This window comes from Pyrgilauda ruficollis, unplaced genomic scaffold, assembly GCF_017590135.1.
Source record: "Pyrgilauda ruficollis isolate IOZ18807 unplaced genomic scaffold, ASM1759013v1 scaffold38, whole genome shotgun sequence".
NCBI lineage: Eukaryota > Metazoa > Chordata > Aves > Passeriformes > Passeridae > Pyrgilauda > Pyrgilauda ruficollis.
Genome location: NW_024525267.1, coordinates 7,242,068 through 7,263,611, shown reverse-complemented (window position 1 = coordinate 7,263,611; position 21,544 = coordinate 7,242,068). Strand labels below are relative to the sequence as shown.

Sequence of the window (21,544 nt, the reverse complement as noted above, 5' to 3'; positions counted from 1 at the left end):
ATCAGAGAGATAACAACCACCACAAATTGTGAGCTCTGCTGCTCATGAACCTAGAAAATAATTATTAGCAGTATTAAAGCACCCAGAGTAATGTAACCTAATGTTGCATAACTGTGATCAAACTGCTATGAAAACCAGGAAATTGCTAATTCTAATAGTGTTCTGCCTAAAAAATAATGAATAAAAGGAGAGGGGATTGCTATTTTATAACTTGAAAACAGCCAGGGGAGTCTAACTGAGTTGTTTTTATTCTTCTGCCATGGGCTGGTACTAGAAGCTGACCCTGAAAAGGAAAGTTGGAGATGCACGGAGCGATGGATTGCAGGTTATCCATGAATCTGTATTTGTACCTGCATTTTCCACAGCACTCATACAATCTCCATTTAGCAGGAAGGCACCACACATGCAGGCAGGCAGAAGGGACTGTATTTTCACAGCAAGGTGCTCATCCTGCAAAGCCCGATGATGTCCAGGAGTGGGATAACCTGGGAGCACGCAGATCAAATCAAGGCTTTGGAGGAGAGGGGCGGGTTTCAGTTCAGTGCCGGCATTCCCCATAAATTTTGGTGTAAAGTGTGGGAATAACTGACTCTCTGAGAACATCTGCCAATCTCCTGAGAAACAGGATCGTGAATAGGAGTTTCTGGAAAATAATTCTACTCTGTGACCGGGGGTTGTAGTGAGGTGGGTGGAGGCCGGTCTCCCGTGCCTGCAGTGAAAGCTAAAGAATAAATGGCCTTAAGCTAAGAGACGGCAAATTCAGAATAGACAGTAGAAACATTTTTTCCCTGTTATAATGGTCAGACATTGCAACAGGCTGCCCGAGGAGATGGTGGAGTTAAGAGGTATCTGGATCTGGCCCTGGGCGATGTGGTTTAGTGAGGGTTACAGGGGCAGTGCTAGGCGGACGCTTGAACCGCATGATCTTAAAGACGTCTTGCAACCTTGCTGATTCTGTGAATAAAGGCGGCGAGACTCCTGTGTCCCAGTTTTCAGCATTCCGTGATTCCGGCTCCCTCTGAGGGCAGAGGCCGGGGAGCGCCACAGCCCCGTCCGTCAGCTCCGGTGCCGCTCCCGGCCCGTCCGCCGGCGGCTGCGCGCGCCTCTCCCCTTCCTCCTCCTCCTCCTCCCGCCGCGGCCGCTGTCCCCGCGGCAGGGATGGAGGCCATCGAGGAGCTGGCGGTCCAGCCCTGCACCTCCTCCCTCTACCTGCGGCCTTTCCGCCTCTCTTACCGGCAGGTGAGTGGCGCCGCCGGCCCGCCCGCCCGCCGTGCCCCGTCCCTGCGGGGCCCGTCAGCCCCGGCCTGCGCCATTTTGGAGCAGCGCCGATGCCACCTCCTGGCACTCCGGCGGCGGCCGCGCTGTCCCCGGCGCTCCCTCGGCCCGCCCTGAGGTGGGGTTCGAGGAGGGCAGCGCAGATGGCCCGACAGACCGTCGGTCACTGCCTTGGGGAGCCACCGGTTCCTGCGTCCCCATGGGTGTTCCCTGTGCCTGCCGCCCGCGCGGGGCTGGGGCTGTCACTGTCACTGTCACTTTCACCCCGTGCTACTGTTTGGGGTCTCCTCTCTGGAGACATTCCAAACCCGTCTGGACTCATTCCTGTGTAACCTGCTCCAGGTGACCCTGCCATGAGAGGGGATTTGGACTGGGTGATCTCCAGAGGTCCCTTTCCACCCTGAGTGTTTTGTGATTCTGTGAACAGCCTCAATGCCCGCAGGCGGGAAGTGGGGAAGGAAATCCTGTCCCTTATCATGTCTGTATCAACATGAGTCACCTTTCACAGGATCACTGAGAGAGAGCTGGTGCTTCCAACAGCGGCAGGAATGCGAGCTTTGAAAGGAAAGTCACTTCTCCCCGTGCAAAGCATTGCGTGGTCCTTGGATGCTTTCCTTGGGCCTGGTTGGTGGCTGGTCCAGGGTGAGCTTTTACCCAGCAGAGTGGTGGAAGGGGAAACGAAGGAGAGCTTGGACAGCCCTAGAAATGGATGGTGGAAAACACATCTCTCATTCCTTCTTTGCTTTGCTTCTAAGCACATCCAGCACAGTTTCCAACGCAGTTGGAAAGGCAGAAGAGGAATGTCCTGAGTCCAACAGTGAGATACACTACAGAAAATGAAAAGCAAGGGTTCAAATAGGTTTCATCAAAGCAAATGAGCTGATTTTTAGCATTATTAAAAATACATTTAATACATGATTTTCCTAAAGAAAGCTCTCTTCTCATTGCTTGGGATAAATAAACAGTTTTGATTTATGAACAGCTGAGAGCTTTATACTGAGTTATGTCTTTTTTAGGTATCAGAAGTAAACCTGAAAAACATTCTTTCATGTTCTGAATTTTTGCTGGCTTAGCTTACGAGTGATGGGTCTTACTGCTTCATTTAATTTTCACTTCTGAGTCATGCTCTATTTACATGAAAGATGGTATTTAATTAAAATGTTTGAAACAGTATTGCAAAATTACATTTAATTGAATAGATGTGCCTTAGATGTGATGAGTATTGTAAAGAAGAAATAAGGATATGTTTGGTCATGTGCTGTGAATTGACGGAGATCGGCATTGCCACTAAATGAAGTATACTTGCCCTTCTTGCTACTTCCTCTCCTTGCACAAGTGTCTGTGCAGCAACTGAGTGAGCTGGACCAGGGTAAAACCTAATCTAGCAAAAAAAAAGAAATAATTTTGAAGGTAGACAAGATCAGTGATTCAGTTTGTTATGCTGGCAGAGGGGAGGTGGTAATGTGGTAGTTAGGGATGAGTGTTTGGGGCCTGGTGAGAGATTGTTTCTCTTGGCTGCAGCACTGTCTTAAAAAGAACTTGAAAATGTAGTTTCTATGGCATCTGTGCAGAAGCTGGCTTGGGTCCAGCCCACTGAGAGCATGAGCTCAGTGTGAGCACAACTGTCTGTACCTGACCTGAGAAACAGGCCCTAGGTTTATTGAAACCCATTTTGCATTTAAAAACTGACTTACTAACCAGAGGAAATACTAAATATTTTCACTCATTTGTCTAATTGTTTCAAAAGCATTTAGGTCTGCTGAAAACCCCATTAAACAGTCATGCGTCTAAAATCCAAGAGAGTTAGGTGCCTGTTCTGCTTAAGAATTTTGAAAATTCTACCACTCCTCTAAAACTGACAATTGTTTCCAAAATCTAGCCCTTGATCTTAATGCTTTTATACTGAGTAGGTCTTCCCTTGTCCAACTATTTTAATTCACTAGCTGGAAGAAGAAAACAAACTTTTCTTCCTCCCAGTTCCTAATTGTTCCTAAGTAACATTAATTTTCCCCATCCATGAATTCCCTGCACTTGCTTGCTGAACTTGACCCAAATCTAATAAAAAAGTCTTTCTGGGTAACAGAATAATATAATGGAGAAAACTTGAATAATGGATTTGTTGCATTGTGAAAACTGAAACTAGTTTGGATATTTAAATTATGCAATATGTGGAATTATAATGTAATTGGAAGGCTTGGAGTGGTCTTGTAGGCACATTTTGTGAAGCTATGACACATGCCCTATAATTCATTGTAGTCTGGAGAAGATTCATTGATGCATTTTTTGGTGTTCAGGTAATAATGAAGGATAATTGGGGCCTTGAAGACTGAGAATTTGAAATCTGTTTTCAAAGAGGTGTATTCCTAAAATAGGCATTGATATTTAACATAAATCTTCTGTCCAGGGACATATAGAGAGTGAGAGGGTTTTTTATTAATTTGTTTTCTTTCACAAGTACTGCTTTTCTGTACAAATAGGAAATTGAAAGAATTTTTACATGCAGTGTAGGATTTTAAGATTATTTCTAAGCATTCATGAACGCTTAAGTAACAGCATTGATTTCTACACGTTTCATATCACAATTATGCTACTTGTGTGGAGATAATTTGAGTCCTGCTAGTGTGTCTAATATAGCAAGGTCTTTAACATAAACATAAATTTTATTATTTTAAGATAAATTTAGATAGGTGATTTACATTTCAGTGTACCCTGCTAGTTTGGTTTTATCCATTCAACTTGCACCCCCCTGAGTTGTAAACCACTGTTGTTCTAGCAGCTTTGCAAACCACTCAAAATCTGTAAGACATTAGAAGAGGATTCATTTGGGGGCTGAAATCTAAACAAAATGCTGAGTAAATTATCTCAGTTGGTCAGAGCATGGTGCCAAGGTCACAGGCTCAGTCCCTGTATGGGCCATTCACTCAGAAGTTGGATCAATGATCGTGAGTCTTTTCCAACTCAGAATATTTTGTTATTCTGGAAATACTTTTGTAAGCTCACACAGGTTACACATCTGAAGGAGGCTGTGGTCACACCTGGTGAAGAGTGGAGCCACAGAGTCAGATCATTGTCTGCCTGCTCTCAGAGGCACTTTACACATTTACAGTTGCAGGCCCCAGGACTGCATTAATGTTTTGGCCAGCTGAGTATTTTCCTTGGACATACAGATGCTCAGACTGGGAGCTGTGGACAAACACAAGAAGAGAGTTGTGTTTACATAGAATCCAGTCAGGCAATTACTGTCATGTTAGAAAAAAACCACAGCACTGTCCTTTAGGTTTGTGCTTGAGTCCCAAGTTCCCCTGTGTTGTAACAGGTTGAGTCATCCTTTAGACTGTATTTGGTTACATATAGAAATACTCTTCCAAAAGTCTGTGAGAGAAATGTCCTTTTCTGGCTATTTCACTGAAGTGAGGACTGTAAGAAATCATGGCAGTTCCTGAAGAAGGAATGGTGGAAAACCATTCAGCAGTTTTTGCCCATGGTGGATTCTGTTCTTCCCATGAGTGCTTTTCATATGAAGTGTTTCATCATCCTCTCCTTCTGCCCATCTGTATTTTAAATGAAAGCAATGAGCTCTGAATTTTTCCTATAGAGCATAAAAGTAGGTGTATACCTTTCTGAAAGACTTCCAGGTTTTGAACCTTGAAGATTGAGGCACCCTGCAGCTTAGTGTTGGGCATCCAAGCTAAGGAGAATAGCCTGGCTTGCTGGACAAATCACTGTACCAGTCACTCATTTAAATTATTAGTTCTGTCTTTGGGTAGTGTAGGGGTAGAAATGGAAGTGCAGCCAAGGAATTGTGGAATTCAGCAAACTGCAGTCAGATTTCGGTGAGGGCCGATATGGAGGGGTAAAGTACAAATTAAGATTATATTCTTCAAGATGAGTGTCTGACAGAACTTCAAAAGGGACCTCAGCTTCTATTTGGGATTTTCAGCTGTCAGCCCTGCTCCAGGTGGGGCCCTTAGTCAAATCAGCCAAGTTTGAAGTGAGGTGACCTGGAGCTGAGAGATGGACAAGGGACCTCATGTATCCTGAGGAATATTCTCTTCGTTTTGTCAGTAGGAACCCTGTGTTCCTATATATTTTGGTTCTGCTTGGTAGTGAGAGAAGAAAATTAATTTTTCTCACATAGAGGATAGCATCTGTCTAGCTTTAATGTGTACTTGCCCCCAAAGTGCAAATTGATTTGTTATCTAAATTGGCTTTTTTTTAAACATGCATCACCTCCTGAAGAATTGGCTTCTTTACCAGGAACTCCATGGTAAATCTCTTTTCACTTTTTCCTATTGAAGTTTTTCTGCTTTTCATAAATAATTTATTCAAGAGACCAGGGGGATGGCTAATGAGAGATTAACTCAATGCCCAAGGGCTAGGGCATTTCCCTGGGATGTGGTAGAGTCAGGCTGCAAGATCTCACTTCAATTAATATTGCTTCCCACATCACAGGAGAGTGTGCTCACTGCTGGGAAACACATTTGTGTGTAAATCTTCAGCTCTCTTTTGTGTATGCTAGCCAGGCACTAGCCTATATATTAGCCAAAAAAAAAAAAAAAAAAAAAAAAAAAAAAAAAACAAAAAACCAAAACCACCAACAAAAAAAGTTTAAGAACTCTGCTGAGAATCCAAGTCATGAAGTCAACTCTGAGTAGTCAGCAGTTAAGGAGAGTAGTTAGGATTTTGAGCAGCATTAAGTATCCAAATGGGATTTGGATACAACAAAATCCTAATCAGCACCTGAGCAGGGCGGGACTTCAGTGGTTCTGTGTGTTGGATTTGTACCCTTACACGGGGTTTTGACAGAGCTATGGTGGATCTTGCTGTAGCAATTTAAGAAGTTATTGCATGCAAGTTTTCCCTGTGCTAATGGTTCTTACCCCCTGGGAATCAGCAGAAGGTGGCTTTGCTCCAGCTCTTGCTCTGTTGTTCCAATTCAAACCCACTGCCATCAGCCCTTTAAGCTGAATCACTGAGCTTTACACAGAACTAAGTGAATTACCTTTGCATATTCTTTTTGGTGACCTCTGTGCTAGGGACAGCACCCTTCAAAGGGGAGGCACAGCATCCATCAGCTGGGGGGAAGCATCTAGCTGGTGGAATTATACCTTGAGCTGTTAGAGAAACTTCTGTCCAGAGCTCACATATCAAAGCCTTTGTGGATCTCTCCTAGACTCATATACCTTTGTTTTTGAAAGTTGTTCTGGCAGGGGAGCTCTTGCCACTGTTTCCTTGCATTCTATAAACATATATGTACATTCTGCACAGGAACTTTTAGAAGTTTGCCACCAGACTAGAACCAACTGTCAGTAATTTTCCCAGCGTGTTTGTGTGTGAGTTTGTGTTTTGAATCTGTGGAATGGTGAATGGGCATCTGTTTCAGTGATGGGGGTGGGATAAACCTTAAAAACTCCATGCATATCGACTGAACCATGCAGTCAGTAATGGTAAATTGGAACGATTTGCTCTTTTCTGAGCTTCACATTCCTTCCACACGTCAGAGTAGGTCAGTGCCTTAGCATCACATTTCCTCTATTGATTTAATCCTTAGAATAATTTATTTTAAAGTTAAACATGAAAAATGCTCCCTTCAAGTTCATTTTAATGGATGATGTTTTTCATTCACTGTTAAGGGAATTAAATTATTATGTCTTTGAGTTTTGAGTAGTTCTAAAGCAATTTTCAAGGCTGCTGTAGATTTTTACATCTCATGAACTTTGTAATGGGTAGAAAATGTGCTTCATGAGCAGGGTGCAGTTCATCAGTGAAGAAAGAATTTCTTCTGATCTGAGTTTGCTACTGCTTTCTTTTGTGACCATGAGCAACCACTGTGTCTTACAATTTTAACTGTCTTGGAGATGTCATCAAGATTAGAATATGTGTATGCATCGAGAAAGAAGTGAGGCCTGTATCATTAATGCCATGAAAACTTTGAAGAAGAAAAAGCAAAGCAGGGCAGTGTAACAATAATATTAACAATCTTATTTTGCATTTAGGAATTTTTGTATATGGTAGTAGCAACATGAATGTGCCCAGCTGCCTGAAATATTCTCTGGAACTTCCGCCTGCTTTTTTATAAACATAAAACATTCTTTTCTGTTTTGACAGTTAAAAATTATGCTGTTGAGGTAGTAAACAGATTTTTAAGTTACCTGTTCAAACAAGTAAGTCTTCTGTTGAATCTTCAAAAGGTTCCAGTAGTAGGAAATATGTTACCAAGTAACACATTTATTTGCAGTTCATTTTTTTAAGGCAGTAGTGCAGTGAAAGGAGATGCCATTTTTTTCCCTGTGAAGTTTGTCTCATTTTCTTCAGCTTGTCAAGTCTGTTATGTCAGTGTTGAGTATTAATCTTAAATGGAAACATACTGCTTCCAGCTCAGGGAGTCCCTGAGCTGCAAATTGCAGGAGTCTGAGAGTGTTTTAACAGTATATTCTTACTTGGGTATCTTGGCTTCTGTCAGAGGTGGATCCTGGATGAGACTGATTTTTGATCTGACTGCTGCTGTGTTAACAGTGAATGTGGTTGAGGTGCAGTATAATTATTTCATATGGGTGAAAGAAAAGAAAGAAAAGTTTTTGCAAAGACAGCATTAGGGAGTTGAACACTGAGGAAACATAATTTCCTTTGAGAGAAATGGTGTTCTCTGCAATTAAAACACAGATTTAAGAAAAGGAACTACAGAATCTAAGCATATTTGCTTCTGACTCTGCCATATGCTTTGAATTCAACTCTGAAGATTTGTACAAGTTATTTTTGTGTAAGACATTTATTAATTACTGAAGGGGAAATGAGAAGCATTAGTTAATAAGAGCTGTAGTTGAAAAGAACACTAGTACTTGTTTTTGTTTCAGTGAAATTATGTTGTGTTAGTCTTAATTTCTTTTTCCAGCATGCTTTGACAAGTGAATGTAAGCTTTGAAGGAAATGCATGAAAAGTAGTTGACAGTGACAAAACTTCGTATTTTTAGGTCAGTCATACTACAATATAACACACTTGTGACAGCAAGTGTCACATAATGGGAAGAATAAGGCCTTGTTGAGCACCTTTTGTAGCTGAAATATGTCTGCACTTACATAAACGATCAGTAAAATCTCATTTAATGCCATCAGATTACTTGGGTTACTGCACAGTAACTGTGAAGTTAACACTGAGTGTAGGAGGAGGTACCGAAGTTGTAGTGAGCTTAAACTGTACTTCTCAAGTTCTGATGTGCTGCTCACTGAGGGCCATTGGAATACTTGTAGGTCATCCATATGAGGCAACTAAGAAAAGCAGATCAATTTTCAGCAGGCTTAATGTGCTACAGCTTCCCTGGAAGATGTTTCCAGATCTGAAATGAAGAAGTAAAACCATCAGCTCTGGCAATACCACGCCAGTAGCCTCATCTGCAAGGACTTGTCTGCACAGGACTTTCCTGATTAACTCCATGTCTCATTCTACAACAAAGAGTCTGGTTCTGTTTACGTTAAACCATTTTCAAAGTACGATTGCACTTTGAATTCATACCCTACCTTAATCCATGTTAACTTTCCAGTGTGTGCCCTAAGGGAGCAGTAAACTAAACTGGATGACTGTGTCCACACAGGGGTTTAATGGAGTTTAAGTAGCAGAATTCAAGTTCATCAAGGTACTTATTTCAGATTCATTTTCTTGATGTCCTGGTATAGACAAGCCCTAAGAATAAAAGTGGTTTAGTTCTAAGTGAATGAACCATGTTATAAAATTCATTACTGAAGTTTTATTATACATTTGTGTGTGAAATACAGCTACTGTGAGGTATAAAGTAGACTTTTTTGTCTTTTTTGGTACCATCTCTTTTGTAGTAATTGCATTTAGAACTGAGAAATAAAATAGTGCTCATGTTCTTCCGACAACTAAATGCTGAATTTTTTTTTTCAGTTTGGATGAAAATTCATGTGTTTGCTTAACTAGCAGAAACTTTTCCTCGTACAGAAAATCTGTCATCTGAATCACAATCTCAGCTATGACATTATGTGTATTTGATATGTTTTAAAGCAGATGAATATTGTAAGATTTTAAGTGTTTATAGCAAATCTGAATATTGTGGAAATTAGACTTTTTGTAAATGGCAGTATTCTTTAAAATGTCAGGGTTTAGTGTTCTATAGGGGATGAAACTGTCCTACTCTGTTTCTGAAAACAAGTGTATTTTAAATAATTTTATCTCAACTGCTGCAGTATTTAAAATTCATTTGTATTTTCAGCTGTAACACATAAAAGGTCAGCTCCCATGCTTTGAAAACTCTATACAACTTGATACTGCATAAATGAGCATGTTTTACACAGCAGGCATATAATGTTATCTGCCCCTCTGACTTGCACTCAGATTAATTATTCTTCATAATTTTTAACCAAAGTTAAAGAACTTAGCTTTTTGGTACTGTCCTTCAGACATTGATCAAAATCTTGTTAATATAGTAACACTAAAGTTTACTGAAGTTTAAACAAAGTAAAGCTCAGTTTTTCTTAGTGGTCAGCTCATGTCACACTAAAGCCCTGATCACTGATCAAAACAGCATTAATTATTTGTTTCACGTTGAGGTTGCCGTGTCAAAATCCTTTAAATACCTCTTGGAGCAGAGAGGGAATCTTACAGCCTGTGACAGAGCAGCTGGTGTGGACATGGGCTGATGCCCCAGTTGACAGGTTGTTGGATTAGAAAGAATATCAAAGGCAGTGAGTAAGATTAGGGATAAGTGAACATCTGACAGCAGTTTGCAGCAGGGGAGAACAGATGATAAACAATGGGAGCGGGGTGCGTGGGGGGGTGAGAGGTGAGAAGGCCATGGGAAAAGTGTGGCGGCAATCACTAAAGCTCCAGGTTGCTGAGCCTCATGAATAGAACAGGAAATGGGATTTGCTGGGACAGATGTGCTGAGTGGTGATGAATACATTATAGGGAAATGAGGCTAAACTCCTGAAGGTGAGAGATGTTCTTTCTCTTAAAATAGAAAATATGGGAAAAGAAAAGTTTTGCCCTGTGGAGAAGTAAACATTCTTGAAAATTAATACAGAAAGAAATAATGCTAATGCTAATTTTAATTACATGACTATTCTGCAGGAGCGTTCATGATAAACTCTTTAAATCCTGTACTTCCAGCATAACAATCTTACAGTGCTATTACATCTATAGGATTGAAAGTGTTTATTTTAGTCATGAGACTGCACAAATGGTGGAATAGTTTGAATGATGGAACAGCCTGGAATGGAGGCTCTGACTGGATAATGCTTAGAAGCATATTCTGTATCTGGCATGTATTACATAGCACTCACATAACATATGTTTGATCCTGCCACTGTTAAGAGACTTGTACTGAGTGATCTTGTGAGGTCCTTCCAGCCTTAACATTTTTTCAATTCTGTAAAGTGATTGAATGCTTGTAGAATATCATACATAACTCCTCCTGTTCCTTAGGGTATTGTTTCTTTACTTCTTGGACTTCCTTAGTTTATATTCTTGATGGATCCTTTTCCAGTATTTATGTTATAGTGATAACAGAAAGCAAACACACTTTCTGCATGTTCTCTTATGGGGTTGTATGTCAGTTTTCTGACTTAGAATTTCTTATGAGATTTTTTCTTTCAAATTTCTGTAAAGAAAAACTCATTAAAAACATCTCACACTAACTTTTTAATAATGTATTACTTTAGCTGAAGGGAGGACAAGCAGAAAGTATAATTGTTAATGTTCTGAGAAAGTACCAATAAGATTTTTTCGCAACACATCTAGAAATTTATTCCACAATGTATTCTCACAGTTTGAGTAACAAATACAAGCATGGTAAAATAATGTAGAAACACAAACTATGAGAGTCACCAACTGGCAAATACAAAGCTCAATGTTGTAAGGACAAGAGGTGACTTAGCTGTAATGGGCATGCCCACCATCTGTCCTCCCTGACCTCAAATCCCTCGCATGTGCTGCCCCTGTCCTCAAGTTGAGGAGACATGAGGCTGGCCTCCTTCATTCCCTGTTTGCTCCAGCCATGTGTACTGCAACTGTAGCTCTCATTTGTAAAAGAACAAGGGATTGTAAACGGAATCTGGGATTGATGTGTCCCATAGCCCTGCTTCGTGGAATTAGCTGTTCGCATCTGCAAAATTCCATGTTCAGTATCTTGACCGCAGTGACATCACTTGAATACAGCAACTGAAGAGTTGGTAGAGCTTTGGAGTCACAGATGTTCCACAGAATTAGCAATCAATGAAATTTGTCCTTCAGTCAGCCATAGTCAAATAAAATTATGGTGAGCACAGCAAAACAAAGACAAAAAAAATCCACTCTACTGATTCTAATTAGCATAAGTACTGTCCTAATAGGTGTATTTTTCCATGAAACTGGGATTTCTGCATGTGCATGAAACTATAACCAAAGAATTTACCATTTGTTACTGGCAATTCCCATTTTAAAGATCATTTATAGTTGGCTTGCACAGTTCTTTACTGTATATCCCAGTAATGAAACTGTTACAGGGTCACTGTCATGCAAGTTTCAGAAAAAACTGTAGTAACAAATAGAACTGTAGATAAATCACTAGTCAATTAATCACTAATTCAATCAATTTACTGAATGCCAGTAGTATTTAAGTAACAGGTACATGTCTTACTATTAGTGCACTCTTATTAGAATGGATGACAGATTAGAAGGCGTTCACAAGTCACTTGAATCTTTCTGTGCATTACTTTTTCCCAATGGGAAGATGATAAGAGGACTGCCTCTGTGGGAATCAGATTTCAGTTGAGTCTACCAAAATTGAGAGGTAAAAGTGAAATTAAGGAAAGAGCAGAATCTGGAGCTAGTTGCATCTGTCACTTTGAACTGATTTTTGGGAGGGGGTGGGGAGGAAGGAGAGGATGAAAAGCCCTGAGGATCTTTGTGAGGAGGGTCTGTGAGAAAGTCTTAGGAGAAAAATCTAAAGATTGTTCCTAAGCCTTGGCTTCTGTTAGCCCCCTGCTGCTGTTCTTCATCAAGTTGTTTTAATGGCTTTCAAAGCAAGTGAGTGGAAAATGGTTTCTCTGGAACTTTAAGGAGTCTGAACTGAAAACTGTCATTGCTTTATAAGTAAAACACATCAAAGATTGATGGAAGAATTGCTTGTTAAACACATTGTAGATTTAATTAAAAAAATGGCTGATATCATAAAAGAGACATCAGATCATCATAACTACCTAAAGGTGAAAGTTTAATGGCTTGTCATCTGCTCAGGAACCTGTGTTAAGTATCTCTTTCATAGCTTTTGTGACCCTCTGTATATCTGCAAGATGTTTTTTTCCATGAGTGTTGCGGGTTTTTTCATCATGTATAGATGGGAAAGTACCAAAGCATAAAAATATGTAGGTGGTCGTTATTGTGCTTTTTTAATTTTCTGTCTGTCTTAAGGGATGCCTTTTTCTGGTATTTTTAATTAACTAGTGCTTCAAATTCTTATCTAGTTCTGAAATAGTTGTTTTTCTTTGTGTTGCAGTGCATAATATTTGTTCTGTGTGTTCAGTGTGTGCAAAGTGCATTTGTTTATCATCTAGTAATTGCATATTTCTTCTGGAACCTGCCCTCTTATTTTCCTCTCCTCTCCCCACTGACAATTCCCTCTACAGTCCTCCCAGTCAGTAAATAGCATGGTTTTTACTGTTGCGTTGTAGATCTAATATGAAAAAGTAAAGAAAAAAAAGTCTACATTGAAAACAGCATTTCCACTGAGAATATGAGCCTCATTTTTTTAAACCAAATGCTTTTTCTGATCTCATGCTGCATATGATCAAAGTGCACTTTTAGTAAGCAAATACAAACAATTCTTTTTAAAGACTAGAATAATTCCTCTGCAAGCTGATAAAGTACAATATCCATGTTCAGATTTCAAAAATATTCAGTGTTGTAATTCCAATTTTAACTCACAAGTTCCTTCTGGAGTAAACCACCTACATCTATGCATGATTCTGACTCCAGATCTGATTCTATGAAATGCAGAAAATTGTTTTTCCCAAGAGCCTAATATGTGATGAATGCAATTACTGGATTTTCTGCAAATGATAAGGTTTAGAAATGGTATGTTTCACCAAAAAGCATGACATTATTTGAGTGAAATTTGTAAGATTTTCGTGATGTACGAGGTCATTTAAATAGGGAGTAAGAATATTGAGTATCCAATCAACTATGTAGAATTTGGTCCCTTGATGTTACTTTTTTAAGGATTCTTTTCAATTATATTTGTCATTTTAGATGATGTTTTAATTAGCTGTAATGGTTATTTGTGAACTTAGAATAGATATAGCATTTTGGTTTGCTGCATAAAAAGATTCTAGACAATAAGTGGGTCTGGCCAGATGCTGAGATCCTCGTCATGAATTTTTGTAACACTGTGAAATTCCAATCTTGCTGAATAAAATAGCATTTTAGCTCGTCTCATTGATGAGGCCAGGTTGTCCCTTACATTGTTTCTATTCAGTCCTGGTTTAAGCAAATTTGAAAGCATTTTGAGTAACTTTATTTTTTTACTTTGTAGGTAAGCTGATTGGAGTAGCAGCAGTTCAGTGGTTTTTAACCAGAAATGATATATTCTGACAAGCTGAGCAGGAAGTCAATATGGGGCGAAATAAGGGAAAACAGTAAATTTATATATTGACGATAACATTATAAATAATAAAAAAAATATTTAGGCTATGATGCTATATAGCTCTTGTATATATTCTTATCCAGAACTGCTGAAATAAACTATCAATGTTGATTTGTTTAGTTTCATTTTGGCTTCATTGTGTTTATTATTATGCCACTTAAACTTGTTGAGCTTTTGAAGCAGCAGGATTAGAAGAAAAATTGGCTTTCAAAAATCAAATCTTTTGGCATATCTGCTGTAGAATTTCATGTGTGTCTGCACTTAGCACTCTGCTTTCAGCATTGTACCATTTCTGACACTTAAAAATATTGGACACAGGCAATTTCTGGCTTGCTTTGCAAATCTGTGTTGCTCTTCAGAGTGACATTTCCATAGCACTGCAGTTTGTACAGCCTAAAATTTTATTTGTAACTAATCTGATTTGTAGTGTTCAGATAAATTAAAAAAACAATATGAGATTATTTCATGTGGTGATAGGAGAAGGGAGAATGTCCTTAAACAGAAAGAAGGTAGATTTAGATTTTCTATTAGGAGGAAACTCTTGGCTGTGAGAGTGGTGAGGCACTGGCACAGGTTGCCCAGGGAAGTTGTGGGTGGATGCCCCTCCCTTGTAGTGTTAAAGGCCAGATTGGATGGTGCTTTGAGCAACCTGGTCTGGTGGAAGGTGTCCTGGCCCATGGCAGAGGGTCTGGAAACTGATGATCTTGAAAGTCTCTTCCAGCCTAAATCATTCTGTGAATATTGGCCTCCTATTCAGTGAAACCAATCAGTAATCATTAGTTTGGAAATTACTGCTATAGTATTGTACAGGATAGTTCCACCAAATCTGAAACAGTAATGTCTCCCGTATTGTTTCTGTAAACCACCCTTATTTCTTGACAAGGAGAGGTGGTTGACCTGTCTATCTGGAGAACCCTGTTTCTTTTTATCTCCTTACTTTCTCTTTGATCTGTCCAGGAGTTCAAATCTCTTGGCAGAAATCTGACAGGACTCATGGGAACATATGAGCCTCCCCTAGAGCATTATGGGACACTCCACAGAGAAAGATGAATTTGTTAAAGTAATAATATGAATGTTAAGTGTACGAATTACGTTGGGAGGTGGGAGAGTAGAGATTTAATCACACCCAGGGGCTGAAAAAAGTCAGGGAAACTATTTCAGTAAACAAAAAAAATTGTCAGGATATTTGCTTTTGAAGTATTTCTGAAAAAACCTAGATGAGTGCCAGTTGGTATTGTGTTTTCCCTCCCTCTGTCTGTACGCTCTTCTGCAGCGTGTAGGATAGAGCAGTGTCAGGCCTTCCAGTCCTGCACTAAGTGGGCTGATAAACCACACCCAGCAGTTGTGCCTTGGGGAGAGGATGAAAGGAAGAAGAAGCAACTGTCTGCAGTGGTATGTTATGTATGTTTTAGTGAGGAAAATGTCTCTTGCTCTTGCAAGGGAAGGTGTGGGATTGCCTGTAGTAGTTGTGAATGTTAAATCTTCATTCTCAGACCAGCCCTGCTGACCCTGTGGGGCGAACTTGTGACCTTCATTCTTTGTCTAAGATTTAGGCTCTTCTCTGTATGCTGAGTTTGTGCCATTGCATGCTCAGAATGAAGTCTTAGGGCTTAAAGTCTCTTGGTGTTCTACTGAAGGAGACAACAGAAGTGGCCAAGAAACTGTTTTGACATGCTCACAGTATTCAGTACTGCTGAGGAGACATGCTCAATATCCTGGGAACCTGTCTATGAACATATTTAGAGAAAGTGGTAGCTTTGAGTTCCTGTGAGATTTGGTGCATAGGATGTGTCCTCTCCTGCTCTTACTTTACCACAGCAGTGCTGCTCCTGGCTTTGTTCCCAACTGTATTGAGACTCAGGATGTCCCAAGTGCTGCCTGCTAACCTTGGTCAAGCTTGTTAATGCTGGATCTTTGTTGGCAAGTACCAGCCTGGTGGTTAAGGCAAGGTGTACAGTTCATTGAGCTGTATTTTCTGCATTGATTTGAATGCTGCGTCAGAAGTGTTTTGTCCTTTGTAAGTTATATATATATAAATGAATAGATTTGTGAACCATTTTAAAATCATACTCATGTGATCCGTGATATTGCTTTTCAGGTGCATTAGGAAAACCAAGTAACTTGGCAGTTAGGAATTAAAACATAATGGATTGTTTTCTGTGTTGTTTGGGGGATTTTTAAATCCAATTTTAATCATACAGCTGTCTATGGACAGGGTTTTTCTTATCAGCATTCTGCTTCAGGTGACACAGTCAGTAGTTGGGTTTTGGTTTTTTTTAAATTAGAGCAGTGTTCATCAACTGCATTGTTTTTGAATGCAGATTTATTATCTGTTTAAATGTGGAGTGGCCCAGTATTGTGGTAGAAGAGGGATAGTTTTATTTTCCTGCTGGCTCTTTGTCAGCCAGAAAAGATTTTAATCAGATCCTATATAAGTTGCCGTGGATTGTTAGAATGACTAAAGAGGTAATGAGAAATATTAGACAATTGATGGTGGTGATTAGCTTTTGGCTGAAGTACCAGTGGCAACTTAAACTGTGGTTTTATGGTGTTGTCAGTGTTGTTTTCCTGAATGACATAGCAAAATTAATGATGAAAGGACAGTTTCTTTCCTTCCTCTCTTGGATGAGGGTCATGACCTAGGGTAGCAGAGATGAAGAAATTATGCTTGTAGGCGTAGTGGTTGCCTTGGGACTGATGATTTCAAGATTCATTTACTCCTTCTACCTACTATACTTGTGTTTGCTTTTCTCCCTGCTGTGCCTGCAGAGATGAGGTGAAAGCCCTAAATCCCAGCAAAGCTAGGGGGGTGAATCTCTCCCTGAGCCAAAGATCCTAGGTGAGGCTGTGCTGTACCAGTATCTGACCATGAATCATGAGTTGTGGACCAAAGCAGTGTTTGCCCTGTGTGCAGCATTTGGAGAATCCTCTTTCTAAGGGGTTGAAAGGTTATTTTGACTGATGGGTGCACAGGATGAGTACAGGAAGGAGCTCAAGAATATTAAGTGAGAATTCTAATCAACTGTGGGGTCTCGAACTTGCAATGGGTGCTTTATATTGAATTTCACTCTGTCTTGAAACAGCTACTACAGACAGACATGATTGATCTAGGTATGTTATGATGAGTGCAGAATTATTGCCCCTGCCTGTCATTAAATATCACTAGTCTGAAATTTCAGTCAGGCCCTTTATCTTGGTAACTCGTCAAAAGGAGCAGCTGCCAGTGGACAAGAAAAGATGAAAACAGGTTTCATGGAAATGTTTTTAATTCTTTTGGTCTCTCTTAAAAAAAAATTAAACATTTTTTTTCTCATAGTTATATGTGTCTCAGTAAAATTTAGAAGTTTGGAAAATGTTGTCTTTAGTACCTTAGGAGTTTAAGTGCCATTTTCCAAAGGAATTTTCAGGAATTTTTCTCACTTAATTTCAGAAACACTCCATCAGGTAGTAGAGCAGAAATAATTCTGTAATCATAGACAAATGTTGCAGTGTAAGTCCCACTACAGAAATTACATTATTCAATAAAGATGTTTAGATGCAACTGGAGGGTTCTGGTGTTTGGCTGAAATTGCAGTGGTCCACAGTAAAGTCTAAATTAAATTCTTCCATGTTTCTAGTGAAGGACTTAAAGGTGAAGGCTATTGAATGCTGAAAAGTGCTTTCATAGATCTCATCTTTTGGAGTTATTAAAGAATTATTATAAATTTGGAGTAGGGTTGTGAACCCATGTCTGTGTTCCCCAGATTAATTTATTACTGAACTACAAAGGCCGTGCTTGTTTGTTTGTTTGTTTCCAACTGCAACAATTTATATATGCAACAATTTATACAAATAAGGAAAACTCCAGAAAAAGTACTGAGGCACAGAACACCCAGGAGTTCTCAGCAGCCTTTGGCTCAGGTATTTCCCTGGCTTTTATTCTCTGGGCTGGAGCCAGCAGATGTGCATCCTGGACCTATGTTTCTCAGTCTCCTATTGTAGTTATTGCAAATTGTGTGAGATATTTTCTTAAACAGTAACAGAAAAATATTGGTAAAAGATTAGAGAAAAGGCCTTTGGTGGGGAGGTTTTCAGCAAGTATGGGTACAAGTGTGAGATGTGTAATACATCTGTTTGAAAGTGCAGCACTTACTTACAGTAAAGTATTTTTCTGTCACATCAGCTGAATGCAGTTTCCCAATTATCTCTGTTAAAACTTCTTTTGTTATTAGGAATATTTTTCTTATCTACATGCAGTCAAAGTTTAAAGTTTTATGTTTTCCTATAGTGTTCTAGGAAAAAACAGTGTAAGTAATTTTGGAAATATGGAAGGTGCATGTTCCTTTTATCCCTGCAAAATAAGAAAGTATGTTACAAACTTCAAAGGGAAAACACAGTTTAGTGAAAATGGCAAAATACATGCAGCAAAATTTAATAATATAAAAGGAATTTATGTAAAAGAACAGTTGACTATTGACTTTAAATTTTATCAGTTGCATACAATGAGAGAGGAATCTGAAGACTCTACCTGTTAGCAATTGGTTCCTTTGTACAGAATTTGATTTAACTTAATACTAGGAAATCCCCATCTGTATCTCAACTTATAACCTTAAATTATATGCTGACTTGGTAGTAAAATGATGTGAGAAAAGTCATAAATTTGACCTTTGTGCATATTGTGTTTCTCAATGTCCTTATTCTTTGTAGTATAGGTTTCAGCGTACTGCTGTGGATTTGCCTTGGAATAAAGTGTGTTTGATCTGTACATGCAATTGTTCCTGATAATTATGTATATTAAAAACAGAAAAACAAGGTGAGGAGATTTGATTGTATTTAATGTACTTATATATGCTTAATTCTCATGTTTTATAAATTTCATTCAAAGGTAAGTGATCTTAATGATAGCTGAATGCCAAGGTAAACTGCAACTACTCCATTGTTGAAAAGTACACACAAAAAAACAAACTGTGACCCGAAAAGTAAACTTCCAGAGGATTATAGGAGAAAGTTTACTTACACATCAGGTATCTTAGTTGTAATTGTTCTGGCAGTTGATGTACATAAAATGAACAAAGTGGCTTGGCCCAGTATTGCATTAACAGTTGAATAAATTAATGCATTCTCCATTGTTTATTTTACCTCCCAAAGTGTGAAAAAATTGCACCTTTGAACAGTAAACTCTATTGCTATAACCATCTGTTTGCAGTTTCATTACATACTCCTACCAGAATAACCTTCTCTTTGAAGAGAAAATTGATATGGGTTGTAAAAATTACGGTCTCTGACCTTAGGTTTTATGTCCCTTGAGGTATCCCTGGTGTGGTCTCCACTGGTAGATGTTAAGGTTTCTTCAAGAAGTACCTTTATGTCTTCCAGCTAATTTCAGATAAGAAGCCCATGCATCAAAGAGTTGGCTGTCACACAGAGCTGAGCACTTCAGTCTCTTGTTCAAGCCTTAAAATGAGCTGAGTGAGACCCCAGCAACTTCATCCTGCCCTGCCCCGAACTGCTGGACATCTGGCATGATGCCCCTTAGTGTAAAGGATGTTTTGTCTGCATGGACTTCACTAGCTCAGTCTTACTTCTGAAACTGTTCATGTTGTCAATTAAAGCCAATTAGCAGCAGTAGTATTTAGCTTCAGGTAGAATGTTCACTTTTAATTCTGTTAAAATGTCATCAGTTTATGTACTTTTGAGTGTATACACAAAGGCACTAAACTGAGTAGCTTCCAACTGAAATACTTGAATAGGGAAGTTAAAAACTGAAAAATGCTATTATTTGTAATAATGATGCTTTTAAAATAAACACTCCGGATAGTTTAGTAATGAAATATTACAAGCTTTGTTTAAAAAGCAAACACTCCCCCCTTTCCTCTTGAGCTTAAACAGTGGCTTGTTTAAAAAACCCAGTAAAATTCCATAACACTTAAACTCTTTTGAAGTAGTTTTTCAACATCAGCAAGTAATTCTGCAAATTGCTTTTGAAGATGAGGCTTCATTTACTCCAGCGTGTGCAGTCTGATGGAGTGGATTAGTGGGTGTGGACTGAAATGGTAATTTAGGCTTTTTTGTGTGCATGTGTCTCTGTAGAACACTCCCTATCACACACATCTCTGTCCTCCTGGAGTAGCTGTATGTGGAGCAAGGCTGTTCTGCTTAATAGTCTCTGCTGAGGACTTGCAATCTGTATGATGGCATTGCATTCATGTTGACTAAAAATTTTTATTATTAATTTTCACTTTCATTCTACTAAATAATTTTTTCATCAGGTTTTTTTTCTAGAGGAAAAAAAAACAACATTTTTTTTTATTAGATGAGTTCCCAGATCCAGCCCAAATAAATATTAGTGATGGGGTAAGGGTAGAGTAAAGATGTACAGGAAAAAAAAAAAAACAACATGTTTTTTATTAGATGAGTTCCCAGAACCAGCCCAAATAAATATTAGTGATGGGGTAAGGGTAGAGTAAAGATGTACAGGTGGAGTAGGAAAAGGGACAGCCTGGTTTTTGTTTGATTTACACTGTTTTGGGACTGTACCCCAAGAGAGAATGACTTCAGCTTTGCACTTGAATTAGTGGTTATGTAATAAGAGAGGCCAGCATAAGACAGTTCCCTAATACTGATGTGTACATTCAAAAGGGGAAAAAAGGTCACTCAACTAATGCAAATTGAAATTATTTTATTGATTTTATTTTTTTGTAGTTGAGTTGCATGGTTTTATACTAGCTGAAACTGCTTCCTTTAATTTTGAAAGATAATGTAGAACTTTCTATGAAGTCTGTAATTATATAAAAAGAAGACAGCATTCTCCCTGCTTGCTACAAATCAAACCTTTCAAGTAGACAAAAAAATTATGATAAGTCATTATTTCAAACATATTTCAGATGCAAAGTAGTCTATTTAAGACAGGGTTTTTCTTTTAGATGAAAAAGTTGAATATTAAATGTCCTTGAATTTTTGACTGTTCATTTGCACTTTTTTTTTTTTTAATGGATGAAGATTTTTAGATACAGCATGGTAGTTCTTTAGCTTCTGTATACAAAAATACACCCCACTGACTCATTAATCCAATGAAAATATTCAACAGGAAGCAATAAAGCTTTTAAAGTGTATTGAATAGGTATTTTATTGTCATTTGGAAAACTTCAGGAGTCGAAAACCTGCTTTAGCTATCTCAGTTTGATTTCTGTTCTTCATACAGGTTTCACAGCATTGTGATGACTACCAATGCTTTATTTCTTAAAAAAAAAATTCCAGACCTTATATTTTGAGGGCGATTTTTTAAAAATGCACATAATTTTTGTATATGCTGAAAATACTATGAAAAATGTTCAGATAATGCATGGTGATTTGGTGACTAATTGTCTCTGATAGTGAAGTGAAGAGAGTAAAGTCCTGAGTTTGTCCTGGAAGTGCAGTTTCTGTGGGCACATCATTGTGGGCACTGAAAACATTTTGTATTGGTTCTATAGAACAGAGACTTCCAGCATTAATAATTGAGCTGACAAGAAATTGTTTACCTGAGGTTATCAATGCTCATATGTTGCCACTGAAAAGCACTGTGGATGTGACATCAGGTTCCATTAGGCTCAAAAAAGAAATGTAACAAGGAAGCCTCAACTGATAGCAGCACTTTCTCAGTAGTGAAGGGAGAA

The 21,544-nt window shown here is 38.8% G+C and overlaps 1 protein-coding gene across 1 annotated transcript in view; it reads left to right on the top strand.

Annotated features, from left to right (window-relative positions):
• Nucleotides 1-1,091: 1,091 nt before the first annotated feature.
• Nucleotides 1,092-21,544, top strand: part of NUDT14 (nudix hydrolase 14) — a 58,276-nt gene continuing 37,823 nt past the window's right edge. Inside the window, exon 1 of the mRNA XM_041476379.1 lies at nucleotides 1,092-1,239. Within this exon, the coding sequence (XP_041332313.1) occupies nucleotides 1,159-1,239 (81 nt within the window). The 5' untranslated portion in view covers nucleotides 1,092-1,158. The remainder of the gene's footprint in view (nucleotides 1,240-21,544) is intronic.